Genomic DNA, 13,996 nt, shown 5'->3' with positions numbered 1-13,996 from the left:
ACCATGAATGCCAACATGTACTGTGACATACTGAAGCAGAGCATGATCCCCTCTGTTCGGAGACTGGGCCGCAGGGCAGTATTTCAACATAACAACCGCAAACACACCTCCAAGAAGACCACTGCCTTGCTAAAGAAGCTGAGGGTAAAGGTGATAGACTGGCCAAGCATGTCTCCAAACCTAAACCTTATTGAGCATCTGTGGGGCATCCTCAAACGGAAGGTGGAGGAGCGCAAGGTCTCTAACATCCTCCAGCTCTGTGATGTCATGAGTGGAAGAGGACCCCAGTGGCAACCTGTGAAGCTCTGGTGAACTCCATGCCCAAGAGGGTTAAGGCAGTGCTGGAAAAAAAATGGAGGCCACACAAATAATTGATGCTTTGAGCCCAATATGGACATTTTCACTTAGGGGTGTACTCACTTTTGTTGCCAGCGGTTTAGACATCAATGGCTGTGTGTTGAGTTATTTTGAGGGGACAGCAAATTTACACTGTTATACAAGCTGTGCACTCACTACTTTACATTGTAGCAAAGTGTCATTTCTTCAGTGTTGTCACATGAAAAGATATAATAAAATATTTACAAGAATGTGAGGGGTGTACTCACTTTTGTGAGATACTTTATATAAAATAAATAAATAATATACATTTTTGTTTTTTTTGTTTTTTTACATTTCACAGGAGTTCTCACTTTTCCTACCCAATCACAAATGTAAAAATTCAGTTTAGTTGTAGGGGTTGTATGTGACATATCTATGAAATAGACATTGGCTGCTGGAAGGTAAGTCAGATTGAAGACCTATAGAAGTACCATTGTAAAATACAAAATTCATCGGTTGTGTGTTCTCTTCTTATTGGCTCACAGAATAAAGGGACACTCCAGACAAACAATCTGATACCCAGGTAAATACTTGGAACTGTTTTATCAGGCAGAAGATTTGTAAAGCAATGCACATAGTCTTGTGCACTGCCCTCTCCTTCTGTACTACATGTTGGTATGGCATACGGGGGGTAACAATGCCATTCAGAGTATGTAGTTCTGCAGTTTGAATTTTATTGGCTTCCTCCTTCCTGTCCCAGTAGCCCCATAAGAAGTGAAGGCAAATCTTCCCAGCAGGGACACCTAACCGGAATTAAAAACTCCTTTTATTGGTGTGTGTGTCCCTGTTTGAATAATCTTGCTGCTTCCTATCCCAGTGACTACATAGGAGTGAGAAGAATTATTAATAAGCCGCCTTCCCCAATCAGTTAGAGGTGGGCTATATGTTATGTTTATTCTGTTTGGGTGGAGGACAGGTCCACTTTACACAGACCTTTGCTAAAAGACACCTTTTTCCTGCCATCAGCAGATACCAGTGTCAGAAATGCAGCGAAACATATCAGAATGCCACCCAGCGATTCAGACTGTGCTTGAAAGTGGCCGAGGACCAGACGCTTCATATTATCACAGTGTTCGGAAGCTGCGTGGAGAAGATTTTTGGAAGCAGCGCCAATTCCTTGCACAGGTAATTCGGTGCTATTGGGCATCTTCACCCCCAGGAATTTAACCACTTTACGACCGCCCGCCAGCCGCTCCTGGGCAAACCAACATAACTATACGAAGGTCACGCGCAGGCAGCTAGGGGGCGAGCGCGCACCTCCGGCGGCATGCCCCCGCTCGTCAGCGTTGTAAACACAGCTGTCCGTTCTTCTCCCTGGAATGTTCACAGAGCGCCTGTGATCCTTCTATATAGGATCACGGGTCTCTGTGGTCATTTCACAAGCCACGCCCCCCCACAGTTAGAAACACGCCCCTAGGGACACATTTAATCCCTTGATCAACCACAGTGTTAGCCCCTTCCCTGCCAGTGTCATTATTACAGTAACAATGCATATGTATAGCACTGATTACTGTAGTAATGTCACTGGTACCCCCAAAAGTGTCAAAAATGTCAGTAAGGTGCCCGATCTGTCCGCCGCAATGTCGCAGTCCCGCAAAAAATCACAGATCGCCGCCATTACTAGTAAAAAAAACAACAGTAAAAATGACATAAATCTTTCCCCTAGTTTGTAGACGTGATAAACCAATCAAAATACGCTTATTGGGATTTTTTTTTTTTTTCTACCAAAAATATGTAGCAAAAAACAAATTGGCCTAAAGTGTTCAATTTTAGATTTTTACATTTTTTTTTTTTTTTTTTGGAGAATGTTATATAGCAGAATGTGAAAAATATTGTTTTTTTTTTTTTTTCAGAATCGTCGCTCTTTTTTTGTTTATAGCGCAAAAAATAAAAATCGCAAAGGTGATCAAATACCACCAAAAGAAAACTCTGTGGGAAAAAAAGGACGTCAATTTTATTTGGGTACAGCGTCGCACGACCGCGCAATTGTCCGTTACAGTAACGCAGTGCCGAATCGCAAAATATGGCCTGGTCATTAAGGGGGGCAAATCCTTCCGGTACAGAAGTGGTTTAAAAAAATCAGGCTTTGTTCCCAGCGTCTTCCCTCAAAGTCTTAAGCCAGCCATAGATTCATCGAATATCCTCCGTTCTGCAGGGACCAGACGAAATTCAATCCAACTATGGGCAGGCTGGTAGTACTGAATTCGACTTCAGTACAACCAGCCTGTCTGATTTTGTTTATCAGATCATTGCCAACGCCCAACGGCTATAGCCACCAGCAGTGATCATTGTGTTCTGGTGGCAGGAAAGGCTCTCCTCCAGCAGAACACAATAGCGCTTTGGAGGGATTTGAACAATGGAGCAATTTTCTTTCCTTAGACCTATAGTGGAAGGAAAGAAAGTTGCATACTCTGTGAGCTGCTTTATACGCGCCTGTCTTTCTTTCTGTGAGATCCATGGTATGCCACTGGTGGAGAGTTGCACAGCTGTTGCTGCAAACTTTCCTAGGTGGTCTCTTCCTCCTTCTGCACATGCGTTACAAAACCCCTATTCAGTCCTATTCATCTACTACTGGGTTGCATCACAGGCAGCCTTTCTATAGCAATAAACAGAATTTTCCGCACATGTGCGTGGAAGTACAGAACCAGCCAAGAGGGTTTTACAGGGACTTCCAATGTGGATCAGGCGACAGTGTGGACAGGCGAGTATAGGACTTTTGGGATGCTGGAGCTGGGGGAAGGGGGTAACTTAAAGGAGAAATACAGCCAAAGCTGGTTTGGCTGTACTTCTGTGGATCACAGGGGTGCAGTTTGCGACAATGAAGTCAGGATCCGCCAACATGCCTGGACTGGCACCCAGCTCAGCCTTTCAGTGAGCCACTGAGAGCCTGAGCCGGCCACTACTGCCCCCTCCACAGCCCAGCCTTTCAGTGAGTGTGGGGGGGCAGAGCAGAGAGCTGGTGACTGGCAGTCACCAGCTCTCTCTGCTCAGGGAGCCCTGAGAACCGAGCGATCTGCAGTGTTTAATCACTCGGTTCTCAGCCTTGGATCCAGGGGGGGGGGAAATGCAGCATCCACCTAGGCAAGTATAATTCTGAACAAAAAAAAACATACTTCTCTTTAAACCGCTTCCATACCAAACAAATTCCGGGATTCCTCTCCTACATGTAAAAATCATCATTTTTTTTGCTAGAAAATTACCCAGAACCCGTAAACATATTCTATATATATTAGGGATAGACCGATTATCGGCAAGGCTGATATATCGGTGGCCGATATGCACTTTCCCCCGGATATGCTTAATGGCAGCCAGCAAACCAGCCATTAAGCATTAAACAAAAATGAACATGTTCAGTACCAGATTTGTGTCAAAAATGTTCTTTGTTTTTCAATACTTTAAATGTACAAAATATCGGCCCATACCGATACGTTGTAACCCAAATTTTGGTATCGGCCCTGAAAAAACCATATCGGTCTATCCCTAATATAAATATATATATATATATATATATATATATATATATATATATATATCAGAGACCCTAGGGAATAAAATGGCGGTTGTTGCAAATTTTTATGTCACACGGTATTTGCGCAGCAATTTTTCTTTTCTTTTTTTTTAATATCAAACTCATTTTTATTAAACGTATTCAATACAAATCCCAGAGCATATATTGCAGCAATTTTTCAAACACTTTCATGAATTAAAAAAACGAAACAGTAAAGGTAGCCCAATTGTTTTGTATAATGTAAAAGATGATGTTATGCTGAGTAAATAGATACCTAACATTTCACGCTTTAAAATTGCGCACACTCGTGGATTGGCGCCATACTTCTGTACTTAAAAATCCCTATAGGCTACGTTTAAAATTTTTTACAGGTTACCAGTTTAGAATTACAGAGGAGGTCTTGTGGTAGAATTATTGCTCTTGTGTGGTTTGAACGTCATTAACATATGCGGACACAACCTATGTATGCAATCGCTTTTAAGCACAAAATGGGCACTTTCATTTAAATTTTTTTTTATTGTTTATTTTATTTAAATTTTGTTGTTTTTTTATTGTTTATTTTATTTAAATTTTGTTGTTTTTACACTTTCCCTTTATTTATTTTTTTTGATCACTTTTATTTCTATTAAAAGGAATGTAAACATCCTTTGTAATAGGAATAGGGCATGACCGGTCCTTTTTATGGAGAGATATGGGAAATCTCTCCTCTAGGCTGGAAAAGCCTGAGATAAAAAAAAAAAGCGATCTCAGGCTTTCCAGCCGAACATACGGTAGTGTTTACAACTGCCAGGGCCGGACATGACATCATAACGTCGCTCCCGGCCTCCAAGGGTCTTAGAGATGACCAGGGACCATCTGGTCCTTGAATGGCTCTATGGTAAACTTCCACTGCCGGCGGATTCCTTTCCTGGCAAGCCGATCGCACTGGCGAGGCGGTAGAAGCGGCGGGAAGGGGGGGGGGGGTGATTGTCCCTCTCTGCCACCTGTAAAAACAATCAAGCAGCTGAACAGCCGCTCTGATTTTTTTACTGTGCAGGGAATGGCCTTCAGATCAAAAATATATCTAAATGATGCCTGCAGCTGCACCCATCATTCAGATATCTCCACTGAAAGCTCAGGACGTCATATGAAGAGCCGCAGTATGGAAGTGGTTAACGAAAATCGATCATTCAAATTTTTTTAGTTTTTTTTTTTTTTACAGTTCTCTCCCCTATAGGATAAAGTACATAGTTCACCTACAGGTATGCTTTCTATCCATAGTTATGAGTCTCAACCTGTCTTCCTGCCACAGCTGATCCAACAACAGCTTTGAAGGAGACGACTGATTCATAGCTGTGCTTGTCTCGGCTCTGAACACTTTCCACAGACAACCAAGAGCAAGAGGAATGCAGAGGGAGGAGGGAGGACGGGTCAGGATCTGCATTTCTCTTGCCGTTGCTTGTCTCATGAAAGTGCTCACAGCCGGGACAAGCTGTAGCTATGAATCAGCCGTCTCCTTCAGAGACTGCTCAGTGCTGGTATTCCCAGGAATGAGGGAAGGATAGCACTTTACCGAAGCATCTGCGTAGCATTGTACGGCTTCCACGTATATTTGCAACTGAAGCTTCTATTTTATCTTATTTAAAGGGTAATTCCACTTTTGTGGGGGGAAAAAAATAGCAAATAAAGAAAAAACAATATAGCGTATACAACTGCGACACAAATCATATTGTTATTGAATGTTATTAAAAACGACCTTTCCTTTTCAATCTGCAGCTGTTGTAATTTTCTGAAAATGCAATGCAATATGGCCGCCTGGAGCTGTTCTGTACACAGAATGTATACTGACCACACCCCCAGAAACATCATTTCCTGCTTGTGTGATTGGCTCACCAATTTTCCCAGAAGTCTGCACTAAGATACAAGTCAGATTTCTGGCATCCCCTGCAACAAAAATATAATTTTTGGTGAGATACTCCCAATAGGAACACGACTAAAGGGATGCAGGCCCAGCAGATTTCCTCATTAGAGCCCTGCAGCTGCCGCGGCTGATAGATAATTATGAAACCACTCCCATTAGACCCACTCAGCACGGAGGAACAAACAATGATTTCTTCAGAATAACAAAAGGTACCCTGTTTCCCTGAAAATAAGCCCTACCCTGAAAATAAGACCTAGCTTTAATTTTGGGGATGGCTGCAATATAAGCCCTACCCCAAAAATAAGCCCTAGTTAAAGTCATTGTAAAAACATGCAATCCGTTTTGTAAAAAGATTATATAATATGCAGTGTGTCTCCTTTTGTAACTTTATTGTGGAATATACCTTATTTACAGTGCCGCTGGGTGCTCACATGACCCGCCGTAGATCTTCTGCTCTCCTCCCGGTTGACGTCAGCGGCCCCTTACTCTGCAGTGCTCAAAGCTGGGAAGAAGAGCTCCGGTGGGTCATGTGAGCACCCAACGGTGCTGTAAATAGGATATTTTCCACTATATAAATACAAGAGGAGACACACTGCACATTCTATAATCTTTTTACAAAACGGATTTTGACTAAGGCTTATTTTTGGGATTACAGAATGTCCTAATGCTGACTCCTGAGCTGACAGGGGGAGAGAAGACAGGGGACACAGGAACTTTTTTAAAAACATTTTATTGTTTTATTACAGGTTTTTTTAGAACAAAGAGAGGGGTAAATGACACAGTGCATGCACTGTGCTGTCTATCATGCCCTGAAGGATCAGGATTTTTTTTGTGTTGGGGTTTCAACCATTTTAGGATCGTCATGATGTTTTTGAATAAATGTAAATTATTAGGGATGCACCGAAATGAAATTCTTGGCCGAAGCCGAATAATAATGAAATGTTTGGCCGAAGGCCGAATACCGAACGCGGTGTTTCGCATTTTTTCCATTTATTTTGCCAATTTTTTGTCCTCTCTCTTGTCTTCTCATGTCTCTCTCTCTCTCTTGTCCTCTCATGTCTCTCTCTCTCTCTCTCTCTCTCTCTCTTGTCCTCTCATGTCTCTCTCCCTAAATGTTACTGTAGGGAATGGGATTCAGTGCACACTGCAGCCTTGTACCATAGGGTTAATGTTAGTGACACTGTAGGGATTGGGAAGGATGCTGGGAATGGAAATCAGGAAGCATGCAGGCAGCCTTGTAAATTTTAATTGCAGATACAGGGCACTGGACAGGTCAGGGTTAATGTGGTAACATCAATTACTCAGTGACAGTCAGTCAGTGTTAGTGTGGACTCGATCAGATTATACAGTGACAGACAGTCTCTCATAGTGGTAGTAGTAGGAGGCTGGAGGTGGACTAGTAGGAGCCTGGAAAGGAGCACAGCCGCATACATACATTACTCACTCGTGCACTGCAGCCCGCCCCACACATTCAGTGAGTCTTACTCTCCTCCCTAGTTTTTTCAATGGCACATTCAGGAAGCCAATCACGCCGTGAGTAGCGGCACAGCGGAACCAATCAGGTGTGCAGGCACGCGTGATTGGTTCGCTGTGCAGCTAATCACGGCGTGATTGGCTTCCTGAATGTGCCATTGAAAAAACTAGGGAGGAGAGTAAGACTCACTGAATGTGTGGGGCGGGCTGCAGTGCACGAGTGAGTAATGTATGTATGCTCACCGCTGAATTGTCCCAGCTTCCCCTGCCTAACACGGAAGTCTGTGAGTCCTCCTGTCCTCCTCCGAGTCCCTTCCCCCTGTAAATCAGTGTTAATTTCGTCGACTAAAACCGACTAAAACGTTTTCGTCGACTAACACAATTCAGGTGACTAAAATACGACTAAAACTAAAATGGCATTTTAGTCAAAAAACTATAAAACTAAATCGAAATTTGCTGCCAAAAATTAACACTGGTGCATGCTCAAAGCATAAATAATAACATATTAGATTTTTCACTCCAGGACCAGTAGTAGTATATAATGAGTTTGGAAATTGTAGAGAAATGCTTAAATAATGCATTACAAATTACAATTGAACTACACCCATTTGATTATAGATGACTAAAATGAGTTTTAGTCGACTAAAATGTAGGGCGTTTTAGTCGACTAAAATATACTGGAGTTTTAGTTGACTAAATACGACTAAAACTAAAACACTTGCAGAAGACTAAAATGGGACTAAAACTAAAATGCCATTTTAGTCCTAAGACTAAGACTAAAACTTAATTTAAATTTGCTGCCAAAATTAACACTGCTGTAAATATCGTGACCTCGGCGATATGAATATCGCCTACGGCCACAGAACGATAGTCGATATCATATCGACTATCGTTCAGCCCTATTGTTCGGCACAAAATTATTCGGCCTTTTGACTTATTCGGCCGAACACCGAAAGTGCTATTTTTTCTATTTTCGGCCGAATAATGTTAGGCCGCCGAATATTCGGTGCATCCCTATAAATTATTGTATGTACCGTAAATAAATAAGACATCCCCTGAAAATAAGCCCTAGTGTGTTTTTTGTAGCCAAATTTAATATAAGATCCGGTCTTATTTTTGGAGAAACCCGGTAGGAACTTGCAACAACGTTTGTTAAAATCCCTGCAATGTACAGAGATCACCCAGAGGGGAATGTATTTTTCTCAACAAAAGTGGAGTTACGCTTTAAACAGTTGTGGAACGGAAGTTTGCCCCCTTAATGACCAGGCCATTTTTTGCAAAACGGCACTGCGTTTTTTAAGGGAAAATTGCGCGGTCGTGCGACACTGTACGGAAATAAAATTTATGTCCTTTTTCTTCCCACAAATAGAGCTTTCTTTTGGTGGTATTTGATCACCTGTGCTATTTATTTATCTTTTGCGCTATAAACAAAAAAACAGCGACAATTCTGAAAAAAAAAAAACTATTTTTCATATTCTGCTATATAACATTAAAAAAAAAAAATTAAAAATCTAAATTTTTTTCATTTTTTTTGGGCCAATTTGTATTCTGCTACATATTTTTTGTTAAAAAAAAAAATCCCAATAAGCGTATTTTGATTGGTTTGCGCAAAAGTTATCGCATCTACTAACTACGGGAAAGATTTATGTCATTTTTATTTATTCATTTTTTTTTTTTTAGTAGAAATGGCGGCGATCAGCGAATTTTTAACGGGGTTGCGGCGGACAGATCGGACCCCTAACTGACATTTTTGACACTTTTGGGGGCACCAGTGACATTACTACAGTAATCAGTGCTATAAATATGCACTGTTACTGTAAAAATGACACTGGCAGGGAAGGGGTTAACCTATGGGTGATCAAAGGGTTAAGTGGGAGCCTAGGGGAGTTTTTTCTAACTGTATGGGCGTTGGGCTTGTGAAATGATCATAGAGACATGTGATCCTATATAGAAGGATCACAGAGACCTGTGATCCTATATAGAATGATCACAGAGACCTGTGATCCTGTATAGAATGATCACAGAGACCTGTGATCCTATATAGAATGATCACAGAGACCTGTGATCCTATATAGAATGATCACAGAGACCTGTGATCCTATATAGAATGATCACAGAGACCTGTGATCCTATATAGAATGATCACAGAGACCTGTGATCCTATATAGAATGATCACAGAGACCTGTGATCCTATATAGAATGATCACAGAGACCTGTGATCCTATATAGAATGATCACAGAGACCTGTGATCCTATATAGAATGATCACAGAGACCTGTGATCCTATATAGAATGATCACAGAGACCTGTGATCCTATATAGAATGATCACAGAGACCTGTGATCCTATATAGAATGATCACAGAGACCTGTGATCCTATATAGAATGATCACAGAGACCTGTGATCCTATATAGAATGATCACAGAGACCTGTGATCCTATATAGAATGATCACAGAGACCTGTGATCCTATATAGAATGATCAGAGACCTGTGATCCTATATAGAATGATCACAGAGACATGTGATACTATATAGAATGATCACAGAGACCTGTGATCCTATATAGAATGATCACAGAGACATGTGATCCTATATAGAATGATCACAGAGACATGTGATCCTTTATAGAATGATCACAGAGACCTGTGATCCTTTATAGAATGATCACAGAGACATGTGATCCTTTATAGAATGATCACAGAGACATGTGATCCTATATAGAATGATCACAGAGACATGTGATCCTTTATAGAAGGATCACAGGTGCTCTGTGATCATTTCAGGGAGAAGAACGGTCGGTTGTGTTTACAACAGCTGACTGTCCTTCTCTCTCATCGGGGAACGATCGTAGATGCCTGGCGGCAATCACGGCCACCGGTTCCGTGGATCGGCTTTCCCGCTGCCTAGTGGGGGCAGGAGCGTGCCCCCCAGCACCACGCGCGCGACCGACGTAGGGCTACATCGTTTCGCGCAGCCGAGCCAACCTGCCGCTGTAAAACTGGGGCGGGCGGTTGGCATGTGGTTAAACGTCAGTTTTTTAAAGTTAGTTCAGGCCACGGCGTGAGATTTTGTTTAGCTTAGTTCGCAGAGAGCGGCAGCCACCATCCTCCCAGCCTTTCTGCGGATGTGGCGGTAAATCTGCCAGATAACGAGTAAGAGAAAAAGACGAGTGCAGATAGACGGGACACTCGTTTGAACATCAACCATTTCATTTAAATGACAGATAATATTTGATGTTTTAAACAAAATGTCATCTCCCTGTTTCCATGTAATTTGTGATGTACCGCGGAGACAATCAAAATGTAAATGAACGAACAAACATCCCTGCTTGTTTTGTAGCTGAAAACAGTTTAAAGATCCGCTGATAAAAAATTTGACATTCTGTTTACAAAACTATGTTTATTTCCCAACTAGATACATTTATTGTGTCAAATCCTGACATTTTTACTTCAAGGGCATGCCTACCCAATCTTGAGTCCCTGTTCACATTTCTGCGATGCGGGAACGCTGCAAATATACAGCGTATTCCCACATCGCATCCGCACCCCTGGCAGTTCACACTGCCATATGCGATACGCTGAGGGTATCAATTAAAAGTTAATGACACCCCCAGATCAGATCGCATATCGCAGTTCGATCTGAAAGTTCGCACAGAATCGGATCACACCTAGTGTGAACCACCATGTGATCCGATTCTGCTGCGGATAAAAAAAAGGGTCCTGTGCGAGTCGGGTGCGATTGTGGTGCGAATTCAGCCATACAAACTGTATGGCTGATTTTGCACTGCACAGAGATCGCATGTTATTTTAGGAGCAGTGCGCTCCTAATTACATGCGATCTCTGTGATCGCAGAAATGTGAACCGGCACTAAAGCTGAACTCCAGCCTTCACTTTTTTGTCTTGCACAGTTGTATCGGCTCCTCTTCTTTTACTGAAATGGCTTATTCTGATTTCACTGCACACTGTGAGCTTCTTATAATGTGCGTTAGAAACTGGAGCAAGTCAGATAGAACCCTCCTCATTTTCTGGCTTGAGGACATCCAGCATCATCCAGCACTTTTCTCCACAGGCTTACTATCCCTGGCTCACCCCTTTCACTTATTGGGTTTAAAGTAGGGATTTTTCATAATTGATACTTACAAATCTTAAAGTAGGGATCGACTGATTATCGGCAAAGCCGATATATTGAGGGCCGATCTGCACCAAAGTGACCGATATTGCTGATATTTCGGGAAAGTGCTTGTACCGGAGTGATGCCTGCAGCTAGAGGCGTCACTCCAGTACCGGCGTCCATAGCCAACGGTTGGCTGTCTTGTAATGACAAACCGATGCAACTGAGAAGCCGCTCGGCTGTCATTACAAGGAGCAGGAGGGGACCTCCCCCTTCCGCAGCTCACCCGGGTCTCCCGTCCCACTGTGAAACCCAGGCAACCAGCCTGAATGGCCGCCGAAGACCCGATCAAAGCTGCATTCGGCTCTGATCGGGTCTCCATGTAAAAACCCAGAAGTGATGTCATGACATCACTTCCGGGTACTGGCGCCAGATTTAAAAAAATGACAGCATTCAAAACAGCCAAACTTGGCGTTTTGAATGCTTTTAAGTGCAGAGGAGGGGTTTGGGGTTTTTTAGACCCCCAGATCCCTCCACAAGAGTACCTGTAAAAAATAAATTTTTTTTTTTTTTTAAATGTCCGAAAATATCGGCCAATATCGGTATCGGCAATAAAAAAACGATACGATATGGTCGATCACTAGTTTAAAATGGAATTCCAGCAGGGGCTGACTGGCAACTTTCAACCCAAGGGGCAAGTACAATCCAGAAGCCCATGGTGCAGCAATTCGGCCCCTCTCTCACTCTCCCTCTACCCGGCCGCCTCCTGACCCCCATTCCAGGCTGAAGCCCTGCTCCAGGTACTCTCTACCCACCAGCCAAATCCGGGTTCCCGACCTGGACAGCAGGGGGCGATTGGGGGAGCTTGGACAGCTTGGTTTGGGCTGGCCGGGGGAGAGTCTCCAGTGGGGCATGGAACTGACCTCTGCTCAGACACAATTTACACCATGGGTGTCCAACCTTTTGGCCTCTCTGGGCCACATTGAGTGTAGAGAAATTTTCTCGGGCCGCATATAAAATATATACTATAGTTAAGGTATATAAGTAATAAAATGCCGCTGCGCCCTTCCCACGCCGCCGCAACCCCCCCCCCCGTGCACTAATTTAACACAACTAGAAGATGATCAATTGAAATGGAATCAGTATACATAGGTTTACTTCTTCTGAGAGATATTAAAGCAACATTTAGTGATTTGAAGTGGTCATGGTGGTAGGAGTCAGAAACACTGCACATTCTCGCCTCCCCCCTCCCCTCCGAGGCAGCCTCTGCCTACCATTAGTTGGAAGCCGCTGTGGCCATGCCCCCGACCCGACTTCCTTCCTCCTCAGCAAAAAAAAAATTGTCAGGGGGCAGTGGGCCGCATTGCCTGGGGTTCCGGGCCGCATGTGGCCCCCAGGCCGCAGGTTGGACATGCCTGGTTTACACCATTCATGTAGGGGGAAGGCCTGCGCTCTGTCCTTGTCTTCATCCCGCACTCAGTAGGTCAGCAGCGAGGACTTCTTACTTCTCTTCACCAGGAATAATTTAGGCATGTCTGTGGCAGAAGCAGTGCAGCCATTTTACAGGGCATCAGAGCAGCCCGGGGGGCAATTGCCCCCTCACCCAGTCCTCCCATTAATTCCAGACAAAGAGTAATAAGCGTAAACCTGCTCCCCCCCCCTCCCATTCTAAGCCCGTTTACTACCCTGTGAAGCATGGGTGCTCAACCCGTGGCCCTCCAGCTGTTGTGGAACTACAACTCCCATCATGCCTCTGTCTTTGGTAGTCATGATTGTAACTGTCAGCCGCTTGCAATGCCTCATTAGACTTGTAGTTCCGCAACAGCTGGAGTGCCACTGGTTAAGCATCCATGCTGTAAAGCACAGGTGTCAAACTGGTGGCCCTCCAGCTGTTGAAGAACTACAAGTCCCATGAGGCAGTTACAAGTATGACTCCCATGGGCAGAGGCATGATGGGACTTGTAGTTCTGCAACAGCTTGACACCCCTGCGGAAAGAAGTCTATACTTGCCTGATCTGAGACAGCCCTGGTCAGGTCACATGATCAGGTCCCAGCGCCCGCTTCAGTGTAGAGGAGGGACAGCCAACAAGGGATGCCCCATAGTAAGTCTATAGGTGAAGTCATCGCCCAGCCACTGCAGCCATTGTTGGCGATCTCTCTTCTAGACTGAAGAGATCACATGACTGCACCGGAGCGCCCTTAGAATAGGTAAGTATAAAATCAGGGAGGGAGCAGGTTTAGGCTTCGTCAGTATCTGACTATGCTTCCAATTTACAGAGATTGTAAACGGTGACCGTGTAAAACAACCCATTCAGTTTAACCACTTCTGGATCGGAAGGATTTGCCCCCTTAATGACCAGGCAATTTTTTGCAATTCTGCACTGCGTGACTTTAACTAAAAGTTGCGCGGTCGTGCGATGCTGTACCCAAATAAAATTGATGTCCTTTTTTTCCCACAAATAGAGCTTTTCCCACAAATAGAGCTTTTCTTCCCCCCCAAAAAAAAAGTAAAAATCTACATTTTTCATCCTTTTAGGCCAATTTGTTTTCTGCTACATATTTTTGGTAAAAAAAATAAATAATCGCAATAAGTGTATTTTCATTGGTTTGCGCAAAAGTTTTT

The 13,996-nt window shown here is 43.4% G+C and overlaps 1 protein-coding gene across 1 annotated transcript in view; it reads left to right on the top strand.

Annotated features, from left to right (window-relative positions):
* DDIAS (DNA damage induced apoptosis suppressor) overlaps nt 1–13,996 on the top strand; it is a gene marked incomplete at its 3' end in the record, with an annotated part of 45,200 nt that overhangs the window by 22,797 nt on the left and 8,407 nt on the right. The window contains exon 3 of the mRNA XM_082247228.1: nt 1,345–1,503. Within this exon, the coding sequence (XP_082103354.1) occupies nt 1,345–1,503 (159 nt within the window). The remainder of the gene's footprint in view (nt 1–1,344; nt 1,504–13,996) is intronic.

This window comes from Pelophylax lessonae (assembly GCF_965119305.1).
Source record: "Pelophylax lessonae genome assembly, chromosome: 2".
NCBI classification, from domain to species: domain Eukaryota; kingdom Metazoa; phylum Chordata; class Amphibia; order Anura; family Ranidae; genus Pelophylax; species Pelophylax lessonae.
The sequence above is the reverse complement of the archived record's forward strand: the minus strand, read 5'-3'. Positions and strand labels throughout refer to the sequence as shown.